We start from the raw sequence: 17,983 nt of genomic DNA on the forward strand, positions 1-17,983 counted from the left end.
AAAGCTGCTAAGTTGTTGCCCTGCTGCCGCCGCGTCGCGTAGGAGAACTCGGCAGCTTCGGAAGGAAGAGCAAGGTGTAAAGAAAATAGTGACATTACATCCACGAAAAACACAGAAATAAACACGCCAGAGAAAGGGAACGTGGAGACGTGATCGAAAGAACTAGTCCACGTCTCTCGGCTGTCAGCGCGTAGTTGGAGCTTTCAATCAGGAACTTTTCGGGCGACGCCGCGCCGCCAGCAACGACGAACACCTGGTGCTCGGGCTCGGCAGCAGACGAGGGTTAAATGAAAATGTCAGACTTCGAACGGATAAGGCTAGTGATCCTGGGCGGGGCGGGCGTCGGCAAGAGCTGCATCATCAAGCGGTTCCTGTTCAAAACGTACTCGGACAAGTACCGGCCCACGGTGGAGGACCTGTACAACCGGGAGTACGACCTTGGTTCGGTGACACTCAAGGTAAGGGTGGGTGGATCGTCTCGCGGGAATATCTAGCGTCCGGTTGCATGCGATTGAAACGACTTCCCTTCCCGCTCGGTCGACAGGTCGACATCCTGGACACGTCCGGCGAGATGCAGTTTCCGGCGATGCGGCGCCTCTCGATTGCGACGGCCCACGCCTTCCTGCTGGTGTACGCGACCACGTCCGAGGCGAGCCTGGGCTGCATCAAGCAGTGCTTCGAGGAGATTCGCGAGCAGCGCGCCGACTTCCAGGACATTCCCATGGTGATCGTCGGCAACAAGTACGACCTGACCGCGTCCCACCGGGAGGTGCGCATCGAGGACGTCTCGGAGTGGGTCTTCTGCGAGCTGCCAAAGTTGAAGTAAGTGACACACAAGTCAACGAACAAGCTGAGACGCGTATGTCTTCCGTATCGTAGATGTCAGTTTAACGCGCTTCGCGACGCACTTGCCGTTGCCGGGGCGTTCTGCGTTGTTGGCAATTGGATGGAGTTGACTGTGTTCACAAAGTCAATTGTCCCCGATCATCCACGTAGATGATGATGCACATATGCCACTCGCGGGATGCGCTGCTAGTGCTTCGCTGGTGTTTTGCAAATCGATGTTTTACAACATTGTTGTCACATCGTTGTGTCACCGGCGTTTTAGTAACGATAGCTTGACTGGAAAACTCCCAGGAGAGGATTAATCTCGCCACAACTATCAGTCAAGCATAAATACTAATTAGTTTTCCACTTGATGACTCACTTCAGTACAACCGGCAACTTTGTCGTTCTGATGAACGAATTACATGCAGCCTTTGCATGCTCGAGTTGAATGCATTTTGTAATTAATTTCATATTTATAAAACTTTTCGGTTCTTCAACATTTGATACGAGCGGTTTGCGTTAGACAACTGTTTTTTAATACTAACTCTGAGATACAGGTTGTATGATTTGCTTACCTCTCTTGTGTAAAATTGTGTTCTGTATTTTCCATAAATTGGTTTCATTTAACATTTACTTCGTTTTATTTTATTTTTATTATTTTATACTGTTTACTGTCCATACTGTGTTGTTTATTTCGCTCTTTTGTTTTTGAGGTGAGATGAATTTTTAATTTTTTTTTTAATCAAATCAATCATGTTCCATGCTGTCACATTGTTTTCTTTTCATTTCGTATCTTTGATGCATTTAACAATTTTATCCATTACGCTAGTTTTGTTTGGATCGTTTCTGAATTTTTAATCGTTAAAACCAACCGTGCTCACTAGCAATATTGCAAACCTGTTGTCCTTGTTATGCTTGGTTTCAAATCAACCGTATATGATAATCCATGCCGTAAGCGTACTGCAGTTGCATGGATTTTCTACGAACTTGCCGGCATATTTCCAGTGCGCGCTGTTTGAAGGTAAATTTTCATAACCTCCAAAAAGTGGCACGAAAGTGCACTGCAAACGATTTCCGCCGAACAATTAGCGAAACAATTCATTTCCATATTGCCCCGTAGCGTCCTTGCCGGGGCTCTCCTGTACGGCTGTGCGATGCTTGGTGTTGATCCGGGATCGTGGTTCGTTCGCCAACCGTAGGTGTCAAGCCCCGTGGCCAGTGGAAAGCAGGGGTCCGCTTCAGGGGCCAAGCGAAGAAGATTCTCGGGCAAGAGGGAATCCAAGAGGTTCGCTAGTAATTAATGTTAATTGCATCGAGCCAAACAATTGTAACCGTGGAATGTTTGCGCACTGCTGTGCTGCTGTGGCGTACGAACGAGGGTTGCTTTTGTGTTTTCCTCCGGAAGGTAGGAGGCATTAATTTTTCCTTTTTGAATCCTACGATCGAAAGGGTGAAATATCAATTTAAAATTAATTTTTCTGCTATATCCTGTGGTGTTGACAGCAGAAGCTGCACGGTGGGTTGAGCCTTCGCCAGGTCGTTTATTAGTAGTACGAAAAACAACACCACTGACACGTTACATTGTCAGCGCAAAAGCAATATTCGTCCGGCGAGTGACAGGTTTATTCGGACGCCGGACTCGATGGTGGCACGCGGCGATCCGATTAAATATTTTGGCGTCCAAACGTGCTGACCATGGAAATTTCATCCAGTTTCCCGTACGGAATTATCTGCCACCGCGTCGACTAACGACCGACTCGCTGGGTGTTCGGGGAACTAGGCTCGTTGTAGTGCATAATGCCACTGGCTATGAATAATCCGAACGAATGGCAGTGCTTGAATAAACCAACGTTTGTTGCGGCCACCGATTGACAGCAATTATTCAGCTCGAAAAAGCACCCCCATAGGCATAGAGTGCTAGGAAATCGGTGTGGAGTTCGCTACCGCCACGTGCATCGGTGTTTAGCGGTGCCTGTTCGAACTACGATAAGTTAGAACATTTCAATCCCTTTCCACATGGAGAACACAAAAGCTGGTACGTGTTACGCACGCCAAGATGCACGGGCTGCATAGCCAACACATGTTCGTCCCCACGTGCATTAATCGGTTTTGTGGTGCGCTTTCAAAATCATTAACACACCTGCTTACAAAGCACGATAAGAACGAAATGAAAATGTTCCAAATTACTCCATCGAAGAAGCGCAGCATCCCATTTTCCTCCTTGTTCAGCTAAATAATTAGTTTTCGAACGAAGCTTCGTTTCATTGATGGGGGAATCAATTGTATGTGCTGATGAGTTTTTGAATGTAATGGCTTGGAAAATAACAACCTATTCAATACAAAGATTTGCTCGTTTGGTAGAAACGAACTATTAATTATTCGTCGTTTGTTGAACAATCGACTTGCTTGTACTGAAGTCATGAACAACTTTTAGCGATAATAACATTCATGCTTCATTGAGTTGGTTAAATTATAGCGCAAGGATACACTAATCACTATGTGCATTTGAAATAGAATAATTTTATTTATAAATCACTACTGGCACTCAATTAATAACAGTTTGAAATAATATGTATCACGATACTTGATAAACTGTATATCAAAACAAGAAAGATGTTCCTTAAACATTTCCCATAGCGATTTTTATTCATTTACGAAAATATTAATTTTTTTAATAATAATCCGGTACATAGTTCCCACTCATAGCACAAACATAAAAGTAATTACTTCATCAATGTTACAAAACGATGGAGGCGCCTGGTACTTCAATGCCAGAACTGTAGCGAAGGTACTTGAAAATCTAACCAATCCAAATAAAGCTCTTGATGAAATGCGGAACCCGGGTTACATTGTGTTCTTTTTAAAGACTCACTATTGCAATCAGTTGTTGACTTATCGAGCTCTCAATTTAAATCCTTCCAAAAGCATAGCTTTGGGAAACAAAAGCAGCGTACAATTTTATCAAACCAAACCAAGTTAATGGAATTTCCATGCACAACACAAAACAGGCGCACCGAAATATTGATAGACATGTAAATTTGGCCCATTGATTTCATTATTTTTCGATTTTTGAAAATCGCTTTTTAGTATGCAGGATTCTGTTAAAGGGTTGAAGTGCCTGTGCTCCATGTTAGGAGTGGCTCGAACCAGTATCTGTCCCCAGTGTTAGGGATGGCTGTAACTTCTGTCCTGGCACTCTGCCGTACGTAATCTAATAGAATGCGACGATCTGACTCTACACCAAATCCTGTAGAAGTGCTGAGAGTCCCACATACACATGTCAGAGACAAGGTTATAGGCCTTTCGGATTCTTGGTACAAACGACCAATCAATGCAAATTATATAATTATTTAAGAAAGTCTTTTATTTTGAGTTTTAGATTTTAAACCGATATAGGCAATAATAAAACTTCGATTACTTTAGGGAATGTGAGGGATCAAATATTTATTTAGATTGTACTAAGATAGTGATCCTCTTTGTATGTTAATTTAATCCGATTAAAAATGTATTATCACTGATTGATTTATAGTGTTTATATTTCTACAAAGCTCCCTCTTGGCGATAGCACCCAACGCTGAACCGCTTATCTAATTGTACCATCATCGGTGACGTTGCCAAATTGGCGTTTGACTAACTTACGACGATGGCGACTGATTTGCCATGTTCATATTTCAACGAGCCACCTACTTGCCCGCCATCGATCATCGTCCTGTCGCCCGCAGACAAAACTACCGGTTGGTTGGAGCGCGTCCCGCACCGGCGTGTCTTTCGCCGAATTTCTCGAAATCCGATACAGTGGCATGACAAATGTTGCAGAACTACACGCCCCTTTAGCATGGGCCATTTATTACGATAGTGCCGCCACGCTCGACGTAGACTGCTTGATAATGATAGGCATCCAGACGGGCTAATGTACCTTCGACGACCGAGGCAGGCACGACATTCGGGAAAGTGCCGGTGTCGCCACAGGGTTAGTTTTGGCAGAAACAAACTCACACACACACACACCTATACACACTAGATAAGGGCTGAGTTTGGAAAGTGACGGTTGGGCTGGATGGGACGGTATTCCGTGATTTTTCCCACATTTCTCCCGAGCTCGTGTTCAAGTCTTCCACGGTCGCTGTATGGTCGGCATCGAGTGTAAAGCCGGGAAACGACGGGCTTTCTCACCAGCTGCAATCCCAAGGAGACGACGGGAGAAGGCTGGAACGGAAGGTGTGGTGCGAGTGATTGATAAATAAATAAATCCTCATCCAAAATCGCGCACTTCACGCGAACGACTTCCACGGCTTTGTGGAACGGAACCCAAAACCCTGGCCGGGCTGTCGTCAGTTCGCTTCGCGACGGAAAGTGTTTTCCATGGGGCGTGCCGGCAGGCCGTGTGTGGCGGTTTGGGAGCAATTTTCCAGGCAGGCCGGAAGGTTGGAGGCGACACGTGAAAAGCGACAGCCCGGTAACGTGACTAAAGCCAATTGTGGGGGATAAATCTTAATTCAATCTAGTCTTGTGGGCTAACCTTAAAGGAGGTATTTTGGTGGCCGTTTGTTGGTTCCCGGTGTCGTTTCTCTGTTTACCCGGAGGTGTATTTGTCATACTTTTTCAAATTGTTTCACTCTCTGTTGTCGATGAGGCTTCCTAGCTTCCGAACATGTCTACTACCGGTACTGTTCTTCGTAGTGGATTTATTTTTCATTTTCCCTTTTGGTATATTATTTCAAATGCATGAGAAGGAACTTTTTTTAGCGCAAACATAATAAATCAAAGGGATCAAAAATCATCGCGCCGGTTTTGGTGGAATGGTTTGACAGTTCCCAGCACTGCACTGCTGGCTTCCTAAACATCCTTATTACCGGAGAATACACTGGAAAAAGATGGTACGAAAAGGTCGCTCAATATTTTTCCACCCGATCGCAGATACACCGCTCCCACGCACAGCGCACGTCAATATTTGCAGGGTCCATATCACACATCTTTTCTCGTTTCACGATAAGCGCCTTACATCCGGCCTGTGGCTTACAGCGATTGCAACCCACGGTCTTCTAAGTAGGGTTGAAACGAAATATCCGATTCGGTGCCAAGTCGACTGTGAGCGCCGGTCCCCCCCCCGTTTTTCCCAAAAATATGCAGCAAAATAATGAAGTCTAGCTTTAGTTCGACTGTGTTTGAGGGACGGAAAGCGTGACCCAATGTTTGCCGGTTTTGAGAAACTTTAGGGCTTTATATCTTTTCCTGGCAAGAGATTCCTGACGGGATTGGTGCAGATGCCCGATTGGTCGTTGAATTTAAACATCAATCATAGAGAAAATTTAATGTTGTTTTGACACATATCAGGAAGTGACAACGTCGCCCACTGGCACACGCCACATTTTTCTCAAGAAGTTCAAATTTGGCGAAGATTATGCGATGATTTATCGCTAGACATGTTGTCAGCGAATTAATTTACATTCGTGATAATTATCTTCAATAAATGACGGGCATACGGGCTCAGATAACAGCACAAGCACATCCATAGCTCGAAGGAATCGCTTCATACGATTTATATTTTATTCAGGGTAAAAGGTCAGATTAGTTAATGAAGAAAGATGGATGGGCTCGTTCGTAGCCAGCGTTCCCAACAGATAGGATTTTTCAAACAAGATGCATAGCTTCCGAATAATAAATAGTTTTTCACTGAGTAAAACATGTAATTGGCTCTCCATATCATTATGCTAAATTGTTGTGAAAAAGAGAAAAGTATGAGTAGGGTTCAGGTATCATTTCTTCTTTTTCCCGGCCGTACGGATTAATGTTCCAGTTTCCATACAATCAGTATTCACATGAACGTACGACCAAACAAGTTGTTTCGAAAGCGACCGCTTCGACAGGCAATAAGCGGAACTCATTACAGTTGCATAAATGAGTGCTTGAAAAGTTATGTTATAGGAAGTTGGTATGTACGATTTCGTACGAACAAGGCATGTTAATGGGAGTGGATTTTTGTTTTCGCAAATGTTTTGTATCACAATAAAACCAGACTGCCTTCATAACGGTGTGAATTGCACAGGAGTAAACAGGGTGCTGAAATCAAAACGGGATGGAAGGAGACTACTCACTTTTTAACGTAGTCCTGCTCTCCCTTTTTCGAAAACATAGGAGTTAAATAGCAAAAATAAAAGCATAAGCTTTACGAAAAAGAAAGAGACATGTATTACAATGACAATTAACCACACAATTGTTGATGATTTTGTCACATAACAACTGACTTGAAAATAAGATGATTATGTAGCTTATTTTTTCAATGGATTAATTAAAAAAGTCACTTTTAGACAAATTTAGTTTTTGGAATTATTTTGGCTTAAGCTCCATAGATGGTGAAATATAAGTGTAATGTTTTTACATAACAATAAAACTATCCTTTATTGGATTAATATTAGTTTTAATACATTCCATGGCATGTTAAATGGTTCAATTAGTTCAACAATATTCAATTTCATTTCACCGAATTACAAATGGTAACAGTCGCTTTAACATTTCATTGCACAAGCAAATTTCATTTCACACCGTTCTGTCGAAACGATTCCCTTCGCAAGTTCGAGGATAAAACAAAGGTGGCTGTGAAAATGTTGTCACCTCGCAAAAACAGGCAATTGCTTGGAAAATGTGGAACGTGCTCCGTAAATGTGTCCTCCGTTGCTGTTTCCAATAAGTACGACGTTTGCGACGCTGGATGCCATTTGCTTTTTCCACCTTCCAGCCGACCGTGCTTTCGGAGATAACTTCCGACTGATAACTACAAATAACGGTTATGATTGCCCGATGGCGTGATCGCTAACCGGCTGCCGATCGTTACTGGAGTGTGGCGAAAACTAATGCCCAGAGCTACGGGGGGGGGGGGGGGGGTCGTATATTTTTTAAGCTCAAATTCGCCACCGGCAAAAGTAACGATTTCCAGATACATGTTTCTTTCCTCAGGACAAGTAATAGGGCAAGGGCACATACGAAGATAAGGAGATAATCGTTCAGTTCCAAAGAGCTGCAATTGTTTTCCCCGGAAAGTGATGCACGCGAGCAACTTTCGCCATTGTGGGTGTCTCGTGACAGGGAAAGCGATGTCGTGGTCTAATCGCATCCGTTATAGAGTTCGCTGTTTTCGCTCTCTATTTTCCTGCATTTTTTTCCCTCCAGCACGGGATGCATTCTTTTCGCATCACACGAGCGTGCATCGGCATGATCTGTGCCGGGAAATCCGGTGACGAGGCGCCTGGGCACCGTTGATTTGATGCATCCCTTGCACGACATGGCCAACGTAAGCAAAAATAAAACTAAAGAAAACTCAGTGGAACTAATCGAATTTTAATTGCACACAAACACCCACACACAGACAAGACGAACACGTGGGCTGCCGTGGGGATGTAACCGGTTGTGTTTTAACGGAGACACCGACGAGGTTGTTTGGAAAATTGAAAACCTCGGTCACCCGAACGAAGCGCTCGGCCAAGCATCGGATGGCATGGTAACGGTGCGTTTGTTCATTTAGTTGGTCAGCAGATTTTATTGTTCCAGGCGGGACATGATTTAGTTTTCCAGGCATTTTCCACAATTTGCTGTCTGGAGCTGGGCGCCCGTGCGTATGGTTTTGTTTTGTTTTTAGTTGTCTGGGCGGTTTGGTAGTTTTTGGCTGCACGGTAAAAACCAGAACCCAATAAGCTAGACCACCGTCCGTCGTGGTTTTGGTAGTGCGCCTAATTGATGTTGTTGTCCAGCACACAGAAACACAAAAACAGTGGTTCACAAAATATGTTGCCGTGAGGGTTAGCATACGGTTAGCGAATTGTTCGGTTTTGGAGATACAAGAAAAAAAAATATATGACTAAATTGTAATATTTAAATTTATTTATTAAAGAACTTTAATTTAAACATTCTGCAACTAGGAAAGTTATTATGAATATACGTAGGAACCAAGCAAGAAATACTCTCTTGCTGTGATTTCCTAATCTTCTGTCTTGTTTGCTATCCTTTTTTCGTTTCTAGACCTCGTAATTTAATTTATTTTTTATGTTTGATCAGAATTTAAAAATCAGAATTTCAAAATTTGGTTATAAATAACTTTGTTTACAAGAAACATGCAAGAAAGCTATAAATCGATGTTACAAATTATGACTGTTCGTACAGACATAATTTTTCAAACAAACTTTATTATCAAATTGTGTATCACGCACCAATCTTTAGAATTTGCACCGGCACCAATTTCTTGAACTTATTGATTATTTTTATCCCTTTGCATCTAAATCTCCATCGAACACTCGAGCTTGCCTTCCAGAAAAGACCTGTCAACCCCTGGCATTACCCATTGTCTCAAAAACAAAAAGAGCTGCACCCGTTTATCATCACGTACGCAGTAGTTTTACATCCAAGCCGAAGCTAAAAGCACGAGGAGGAAAGCCACCACAAGGAATAAAAACTACAACTCCTGAGCTACGGCGGCGACGGGTTGAGATTAAATTCAGTGGTTTTATTTATTTGCCACCCTGTTTGACTACCCTTTGACTTCAGCGTCAAGCACGGCCCCTTGCTTGTGGAGAGCACACTCCGGAAGAATAAACTCATAACACCGAACCACGAGTCGGTGCGAAAAAGTGAAATCTGGCAAAGGCCGGATCCGTCCGGATACGTTGCATCGCTGGGCCTTCAGGAGTTCGAGGACCTCGAATTCTGGGGAAAAAATCGGAACAAGTGGGTTGTAAAGTAGAAGTGAAGTGTAGGCCACCGACATCGAACACGGAACAGGCCGCTCGAGGGGGGTAACCCGTCAGTCGAGGGCTCGTACGAAAAAGACGTGCATGTAAAAACGCAATATGTTATTCTGCATGCCTTCGAGTCTTCGCCGTGGAACGTTTGTTGTGCCTACGCTCTTCAGCTCCAAAACGAAAAACGAAAAGAACGGTTATTTGTAACGTGGCGTTTTTTTCAAGCCTTTTTCAAGCTCCCGAACAATGAATTAATTACAATTTTTCTCCATCTTCAATAACCCCTATGAATATTAAAGCCAGCCCCAAAGGGAATGATGGTTGGCAAAATAATGTAAATTTCGAGAGCCTTTCCCGATGGGGGGGCCAAGCGGTCTTAAGCCAGAAAAGGATGGGAAAGAAACATCCTCTGCACGGTTATTATTATCGTGTTGGAGCAGGCACACGCCATACAAGCCGCAGTTTAAATTGATTGTTTTAATCAGCATTTTAAAGATCACAGTGGTTTTCCACCGTTCAGCTCGGTGCGTCGCCTTCAGAACTTCTGAACTCTTGACGTAGAAGGGAACTTGGTTCTCGCTGGTCCAGGATGCAAAGCGAAAATCAATCGGAGCCGGTTGCCTTCCGAGGTTGCCTGTTCTGCCTGTTGAAGGGTGTAGAATTAAAATGGCTAAATTTCTTCATGTTCCCCCATTGGAGCACAGTTTTGCTTCATCGTCCCTTTGGGACACGTAAGGTACCACGGAAAGGGCTTCAGTTCCTGCTCGGAGAAGGCTGCTGAAAAGGGTTGTAACTGTGGGAAGCCCCAGACTTTTGTACGCCATGTCCCCAACCAACACTTTGCCCCACTTTCCTTTCCCGCCCGGTGGAAAAGGGAAGCGAACACCTTTAATAAAGGCCAGCAGGAAAAGGTCAACTGTTTGATTGGGTGATTGAGGTTGCCGCAGGGTCGGCACAAGCAGCGCCTCGCTTGATGCCAAACGGAGCCCAACTAATTGAATGTGTGGGCGAGAAGGGAAGGGGTGTGCGGTAGAAATTGCCTTACTTTGCATGCCCGCTGCGGAGCGAAAGGATTTTCCTTCCTCGGTGCTGCCGTCGGTGGGGACAACCGTTGACACCCTTTGCGATGAGCTGTGTGTTCATTCGGGCTCCCGGGGACCGTATTTTTATGAGCTCGATTCGAAACATTATTGAAGCAAAATGAGTCCGTCGATGGGGATAGAAGAAAAGACCATCGGAGAGAAACGGTCCCATGGCTTCCGCGTGTTCGCCGTGCTGGGCAACCGACAGAGTCATCCTTTTGCTTTGATCTATTTTCATACCACTTGTGTGTGTGTGAGAGAGTGTTTTATTTTTAGAACATTACAATAGAAAACAGAAGAACAGAAAGTGAAGAAACTTTTTCCAAAACACCGCCTTCATTCTGTCACGTGACGGTGGAAGTTTTCCGATGGTGCAGATTGAGAGCTTTAGTCTGCAAAGTTTTTCCACGGCAACGTGGGACGGATTGTGTAAAGCGGTGAGATCCTAGAACGTATATCCTGCTTGTCTAGACAAATGAAATCGAACCGTAAGGAAAAAGCAGGGGACTGAATGAATGTTAAGAGAAAATGCATGCATTTCCGTTCAAAAATGTCATTATGGCGATGTGTCTCATAAGTCCCTTTTCCACGTTAGCAACCTTTACTTATCGTTTAAACACCTGCCAAAATTACCATAACAACGGAAAATTTTTTATCGCGAACTCAAATGTTCAACTAAACATTTCAAATTCAGCGTGAGTAACAATTTAATAGTTAGGGATAAGTGCAAGATAATATTATTTTCACTGCCTTTTAAACGTAAACAAAAGACAGGTCGTTTTGCATAACAACTCGTTTTACGTAAGCGTGTAGTCAACTTGTTTTTTTTCCAACAGCTTGAGCGATAAAACTTTTTAACGAGAGCACACATGTTGAACTGATCCTTGTTGCGTTGTTGTTCGCTTAAAACGAAACGCTCTTCAGCGCAGGTGAATACGCAAGAGCACTAACCATTAAAAAATCATCATGCCACTCGAAATGAAACGAAAAGCTTACATTGATTAAAACCACCCTCCACAGACACACACACACCTACTTTTCTCACGTTCCAAAGCATCATTGAGCGTTGCGCCAGAACTAATCAAGCAGTTCGTTCCGTTCGGGATGTTCGGTGCAATCGTAAAAATGCGGCTGCAAAATGGCAAGCCAGTGGCTCCGGCGTCCCGGGAAACTGCGGACATTCGATGAACCCCGCCGTCCTCCACCCCCTGCTCCGTTGAGGCCGGACCCATTACGCTGTCTTTACGAGTCCGACTTCCATTTTTATTAGCCGACCGAGCGTTCGAGCCACCCGCTGCAGCATCGTTTCCGTCACCTACCCTTTTAGGACCGAAGGGGGAGGGGGGGTTGTTCGGGCAGGCGGGTACGGGATAAATTTGAAATTAATTTCATCACGCCACTCGGCCATCGGGACACTCGATCCGCGTGGAAGGCCTGGAGACCACTTGGGCATATGTTCGAGGCAAAATTACGAAAAGGGCTTTTGCTTGAAAAAGGTATTGTTTTTTTTCGAGTGTCCCGCTTCGAGTCCCACCGGAAAGGGTCTCTGGAATGCGGACGGCAATTTGTGATGAGGCAGGATCGTAAAAATCGATCGTCTCCGGCACCCTTTATTGCCCGCCCGAGCCCGGTCAAGATTTCCATGGGCTTGTTCGCTCTTCCGGTTCACCTGGCTCGCCGACCGTCCCAGGACGCCAGGCTGCCAATGGGAACTTTACGACCCACGTCCCGCCTTCCCCGGGGGAACACCTAGCGGGAACGTCCCGTGGCACGATTAGCCGGTCTCAATGGTTTTCCACTAAATTACCCCCTGTTTAGCTTCCCCGACAGCCTTCGCTTCGAAGTTGCTCGATGCAACGGCTATTTTGTGATCAAATGAATGGCCAATTTTCGTCCAACCCGCAGTGAAACGGGAAACGTTCGGCAGCGTCGGAGTGAAATGGCTACCGGCTAGAGGAGCTAGAGAAACACAAAACTATCGAGGTTTAAATACGGGAATTAAAAGCTTAGAAACACTCCGGCGTCTCGCTGATCGATCGATCGGAGGATTTTTTACTCCCGCTTGTCAACGGATCCGGCTCCGGCCTTAATAGAGACAGTCCTGTTCGCTTTTTTGTCCGAACCTGAATGTTTTGGACGTTAGGGGAACATGTTCAATTATGCACCAGCTAAGGAAAAATTATGTATTTTCTATCAAATTGTGAATCGTTTGAATAACATTATAAACTCACATTTTCACTTGCAGTATTTGTATTTTTCAGTTTTCTAGTTGTGAAATCGTGTTTTTCATTATTTATCATAGGAATTACTTTGTGTTTTTTTAAGGGCGTTGTTTTGTTTTAACGTTAAGCTACTCCTTCTTGTTTGCTTTTAAATGCTGTTTAATTTTATCTGAAGTAATGCAGTCGCACATCGCAACATGTAAAAGTTTAATTATTTGACATGTCTGAAATATAAAAAAGAAAAAGTAAAGAACATGTACACCGTTTTTAACACAATTTGCAGCAAATTTTAAAGTGTTATTCAATTCACATGGGGTAAAATAAAACAAGTTTTTTCTCCTACCGATGCATACGACCACAATTTCTCCTATTTCCTCGACGCGCCGGTTCGATACTTTTATCTTCACTCTCTTTGCTCATGGTTTTATTTTATTCTTCGTTTCTCTATGTTTCTCACCCTTACACTCAAAAGGGTAAAGGTGCTGGAATGTTCGGCCAAGGACGATTACAATATCATGGAAATTTTTCGAACGTTTGTGTCACTGTCCCGCATCCTGCCGGCGAACGGAAGTGCCGAGGCGGGCACCGGCCTCAAGCGCCGCTCGTCCGCCTACGTCAGTGCCAGCAGCAAAGGTAAGGGAAATTTGCTGGATCATCGACGTGAAAAAAAAAAAAACAAAATTAACGAAACAAATTATCCAGCGCCGGGGAACGACGGAGCATAAAATTATGTAACATCGCGCGCCCGCTCACCCAATCGCTCATTAAGCACACGTTCATTATGTTGCCGCTCGAGTCCGCATAACAATGGCCTACTAATTTGTGGTTCATTTTATTTTTCAACCCCTTACCACGCGCAGCAAAATCGAGAATCGGAAGTCCGTCCATTGGAGGTTGTGAGAAACCCAAAGAGGCGTCGTTCCTGGCCGCATCCACGTCGGAGGGTACCAGCAGCGGTGGGGGAAGTTCGAGCGGTGCAGGAAGTACTGGTGATGCCAAGTCTAAGCCACGATCAAGGTAAGTAGAAATGCGTAAAGTGTACAGCGGAAAAGCTTCTTATTCGTTCACCTTCCGTTTGCAGATCACTCATCCGAAGATCGTCGAGGAAAACGAAGCAACAGATCCAGAACGCATCCGGTGCGGAGGACTGCAATATTCAATAACTTTGGGGCCGGAACGCCGACAATGGCAACAGAGCCGCAAAGGAAATCCTTCATAAAAACGTCGTCACCGTAGGATGGAAATAATAATCGAAACCAAACCATTAGGACCCACACAATTTTGGCTGTTAACTTTTGGCGAAAACAAAAGAAGAAATTAATCGGACCCGCTCTAGGCTGGTTTGCATCCGATTGATGCAAGTGCACTCTACGGTGCATGCAGCCCAATATAATAAACATTACATTGAATTCAAACGGAACGACGAGGAAAATAGACCGGGTAACGATAGGCGGAAGGAAGTCGTAGTGAAAGATTGTGATCCGGTACGAGCACCGGAACGGTAGGGCGGATGAAATTATATTAATTGAACCACGGAAGTACCGGTATGTGTGATCCAATACTCGGATCGAAGCCAGTTAGTAGTGGAACGAAAGTGGACGGAAGCGAGCATCATTTGAATTTGGTGCGCATTGCAAAGCGCGAATCGAAATTTTGAGACACACCTTTTGGGAGCGGGTAGGAAGCGATTGTTTGTAGACGTTGTTGTTTGTTGACCATTTGTTGACCATAGATGAGGCAATGACGGCGCGGGCTTAGAATGGAGGTAGCATGGTTAAATTAACACTTTTTTGTTAACTGCACCTTGATCCAGTTCAGGTTGACATAGAAGTTCTCCGAGACACATCCGATGTGGACGAAACAAAGCACAAAATGAGATAAAAAGTAATCTACATAAGTGCAGCGGTGAAAATAGTTGTTATCACAATTGGAGCGAACCGCGATGTGTAAGCGATAGAATGGGAATGGACCGGAGCGTTTTCCCGGAGCTGTTGAGGAAACTGAACGAAACGTCCTGATTGATAAAGCTAGATCTATAGAATAGCATACAATCAAAGTAAAGCTATGTTACTGATCTTGAAATCGTTTTTCACGTAGCTGGAAGATCGGTTAGAATCTTGTATAAAGCAATAATTTTTCCGTAGAATTGGGATCCAATGTTTGAAAATAAATCCTAGATAAACCGTTCCTATTCTACACTGCGCGGGCACACTTCAAATGAAATCCATTTTCAAATGATCTTCACATACCGATCATTTTGCTGTAACTAAAGAGCTGCTCAAAACAATTATTAAATCTTCGATATACTTCTAGTGATCAAACTGAACCCGATTTGAAAAATCGTAACAAACCTCCACACCGGAAGCAAAAGCCGTTCCATTTATACCAATCTACCTTACCGGAAGCAGAAACGACTTCTTCTCGTGCAATCTATGTATGCACTCGTTACGGAAAGTGACGTGAAAATGGGTTTTTTACGTGCACAACACACATCAAATATACTTACACATTTACTAAATGATCTCTATGACAAATGGCAAAACATTTCCCATTACTAGCTACTATCCCATAAGGCTATTTTTGGGGGATCAATATAGTAAAAGCTCAAATGCTGCTCTGCAAAAAAAAGATTTCTTTTAATTAATAATTTCCTCTTCGCTTCTGTTGCTTATTTGGGTGGTTAAATGTAAAAGTTCTACTCAAATCGTTAAAACTCTAAAACGAAAACCCAGGAAAAGGCGCTAGTTTAAGGAGGAACATTTTTCGACATTAATAGAAAGGTCCTCATAGATACGTGAACATGATACTAGTCCAAAACGAGCTGAGCTTAACCATTTACAAACCATCAGTCCAACGCTGTGTCTACCATCTAAGTACATATGTCGATGTCGCCACGTGCTCAATTCACTGTTGAAATTCAAAGCTAGTTGAGTTTATCGCATTCGTAGGCTATGGTGATTCTTTCCTTATGGTTCTCGTGTTATATCACCATTAGAATGCAAAGAGTGTAATGATTTCTCCTTTTAATTTGAACGTTTTCCATTCACCGATTTCCGACACTCCACGTTAGACGCCTAAGCATTGGTTTGTGTTTAGCATAGCATAAGCAACTTCGTAACGATAATGTTTGATTCTTAATAGAGTAACTAAAACTAAGCAGAAGAAACAAGCAAGGGTATAAGTAACGTACGGCCGACATCACAGGCACTATTTTGAAACCAACCACGAGAGACGCGAGTGAGAGCATAAGAAAAACCCCCCTTAAGGGAAACTGCATTGAAGGCGATGGAGAGGCAGTGTTTAGGAAAGCGGTTGACACAAATAATTGTAAAATGATTTGTCCATTCGCCGAACCGAAGGGCGGGGGCAGAGACGTTGCCCTCGGTCTGCCGGGTTTAGCAACACAGGATATCTTATGATGAAAGGCTATAGTGAAAAAGTAAAATGCTTAATCTAGTAATGTAGTGTAATCACACAAACAGACACACAAACATACCCACTCAAGTGGGCCACGATCTCGTCTGACTCTCCTTCGGGTTGGCATTTTACTTTTTGGCTGGCACAAACCTGGTTGGTGCTGGTGCAATGTCTCGTCGTATCGATGAACCACAAAAAAACGGGGGAACAAAACCAAGGAGAAAAACCACAAGGAAGCTTGGAAATATCTATCCATTTAACGAAAAAAAAAACACGATGGCGTAAGGCAGCCTCGGTTGCAGGGACGCATTAGATGATATCGAGCGAACGATTTTATTTCCATGAAATTTAGCTTGTACACACTTTTTGAAGCGGTTTCGATCCAAGATTTCCCTTTTGATTGAATTATTATTTCTGGTAGCGAACGCGAGCGAGCTGAGGTTAGTGCAGCGTTATCCTGACAAAGCACTGGAGCAGCACGATGCTAAACATCATGGGCATAACATATCGTCATCGTTACATCAGTTATTGTTCGTACGTTGGAACAGTGTTTTACAGTGTAGGATGTTTTTTCGAGGTCCGAAGAGACCCTTTTTGTAGGTGGAAATAGTTGAGGAAAACTAACAGTAGTAACTTGCAACCTGCAATGAATGTGATTATCAGTTTTCTACGTCGCACATCAGACGCCCCTTACTAAGCGTTTACTGCATTTTCCGGTCGGTTGGGAAAGTCTCGCGCACGTTCTTCCTATTCCTCGCCCCCCCAAGTAAATGCACAACGTTGTAGGCTCCCACCCGACCATTCTGCCCCAAGATCCAGCTTAATGTCCTGCAAAGCCCAGAGCTTGCACAAGTCAACTGTACGACGAATGATGGTTGTTTGGATGTTTGTTGTTTCGAATGGAATTGGTGTCCGTCTGGTTATTTTATGTTTGCTGAACGATCTTGGCTGTCCATTCTCTAGCATAGCTGTCACTAGCAACTAACTCAACGTTAGCCGATAATAAACTAACATAGCAATTAATCAAGGATGTTTAGGTAGAGTATAAGCAAAGGGAGCGAAGCAGCTCATTCAAGTGGACCGAACCATCAAGGCCAGGAACCAGACTCGAAATGACTTTGTTGTCGGTTAGAATAGATTGAAGACTCGATTAAAGTCACAGACCTCCAAGTCAGTGCTCATAAAAGTATTGGGTAACGATTGGGTTCGATTGGGTGAAATTTTAAGATTAACTACCCACTTAAGCGTGAACGCTGATGCTGCACAGAACCCGTGTGTGTACGTTGAGTAAAATGGAAACCCATTGGAAGGCGATGCTAAAAACACAGGCAGAGCAAACCGTTACTTATGAGAAATCAAAAACTAAGCAGAAATTAAAAAAGTGTTTATAAATAAATAAGGTGGCGGCACCAGGCGGGAACTCGCAGCCAACAGATGCATTTGTAATGTGATGGTGCGGTGGAATGTTTCTTACTAATAAAATGTTTCGATTATCCTTTCCTTATACAATACCGGCAGTGTTTTCATTGAAGTTATCCGTTATAAATTTGACCCTACCAGGTGCCTTTTGTATCATCTACAAGTAAAAAATTCATAAATTCATGTTACTTTTACATACTTTTAACAACATTTGTGAGTCGATCATATTGGGTACGATTTAGGGCACCAAAATTTACCAACCGTCAATACAAAAAATTAAAATAAA

The 17,983-nt window shown here is 43.7% G+C and overlaps 1 protein-coding gene across 1 annotated transcript; it reads left to right on the forward strand.

Annotated features, from left to right (window-relative positions):
• Nucleotides 1-287: 287 nt before the first annotated feature.
• On the forward strand, nt 288-14,024 carry LOC131266989 (GTP-binding protein Di-Ras2). The gene is made up of 5 exons (XM_058269710.1): nt 288-458; nt 545-822; nt 13,334-13,494; nt 13,722-13,878; nt 13,943-14,024. Exons 1-5 carry the CDS (start codon nt 288-290, stop codon nt 14,022-14,024), a joined length of 849 nt encoding a protein of 282 aa, XP_058125693.1.
• The last annotated feature ends 3,959 nt before the right edge of the window (nt 14,025-17,983 follow it).

The sequence above is a fragment of the Anopheles coustani genome, chromosome 2, assembly GCF_943734705.1.
Source record: "Anopheles coustani chromosome 2, idAnoCousDA_361_x.2, whole genome shotgun sequence".
Taxonomy (NCBI): Eukaryota; Metazoa; Arthropoda; class Insecta; order Diptera; family Culicidae; genus Anopheles; species Anopheles coustani.

Coding starts and splice junctions, on each gene's coding strand:
- LOC131266989 (XM_058269710.1), top strand. CDS start 288: ATGAAAATGTCAGACTTCGAACGGATAAGGCTAGTGATCCTGGGCGGG. Junction 459..544: donor TTGGTTCGGTGACACTCAAG/GTAAGGGTGGGT, acceptor CTCGGTCGACAG/GTCGACATCCTGGACACGTC. Junction 823..13,333: donor TGCGAGCTGCCAAAGTTGAA/GTAAGTGACACA, acceptor TACACTCAAAAG/GGTAAAGGTGCTGGAATGTT.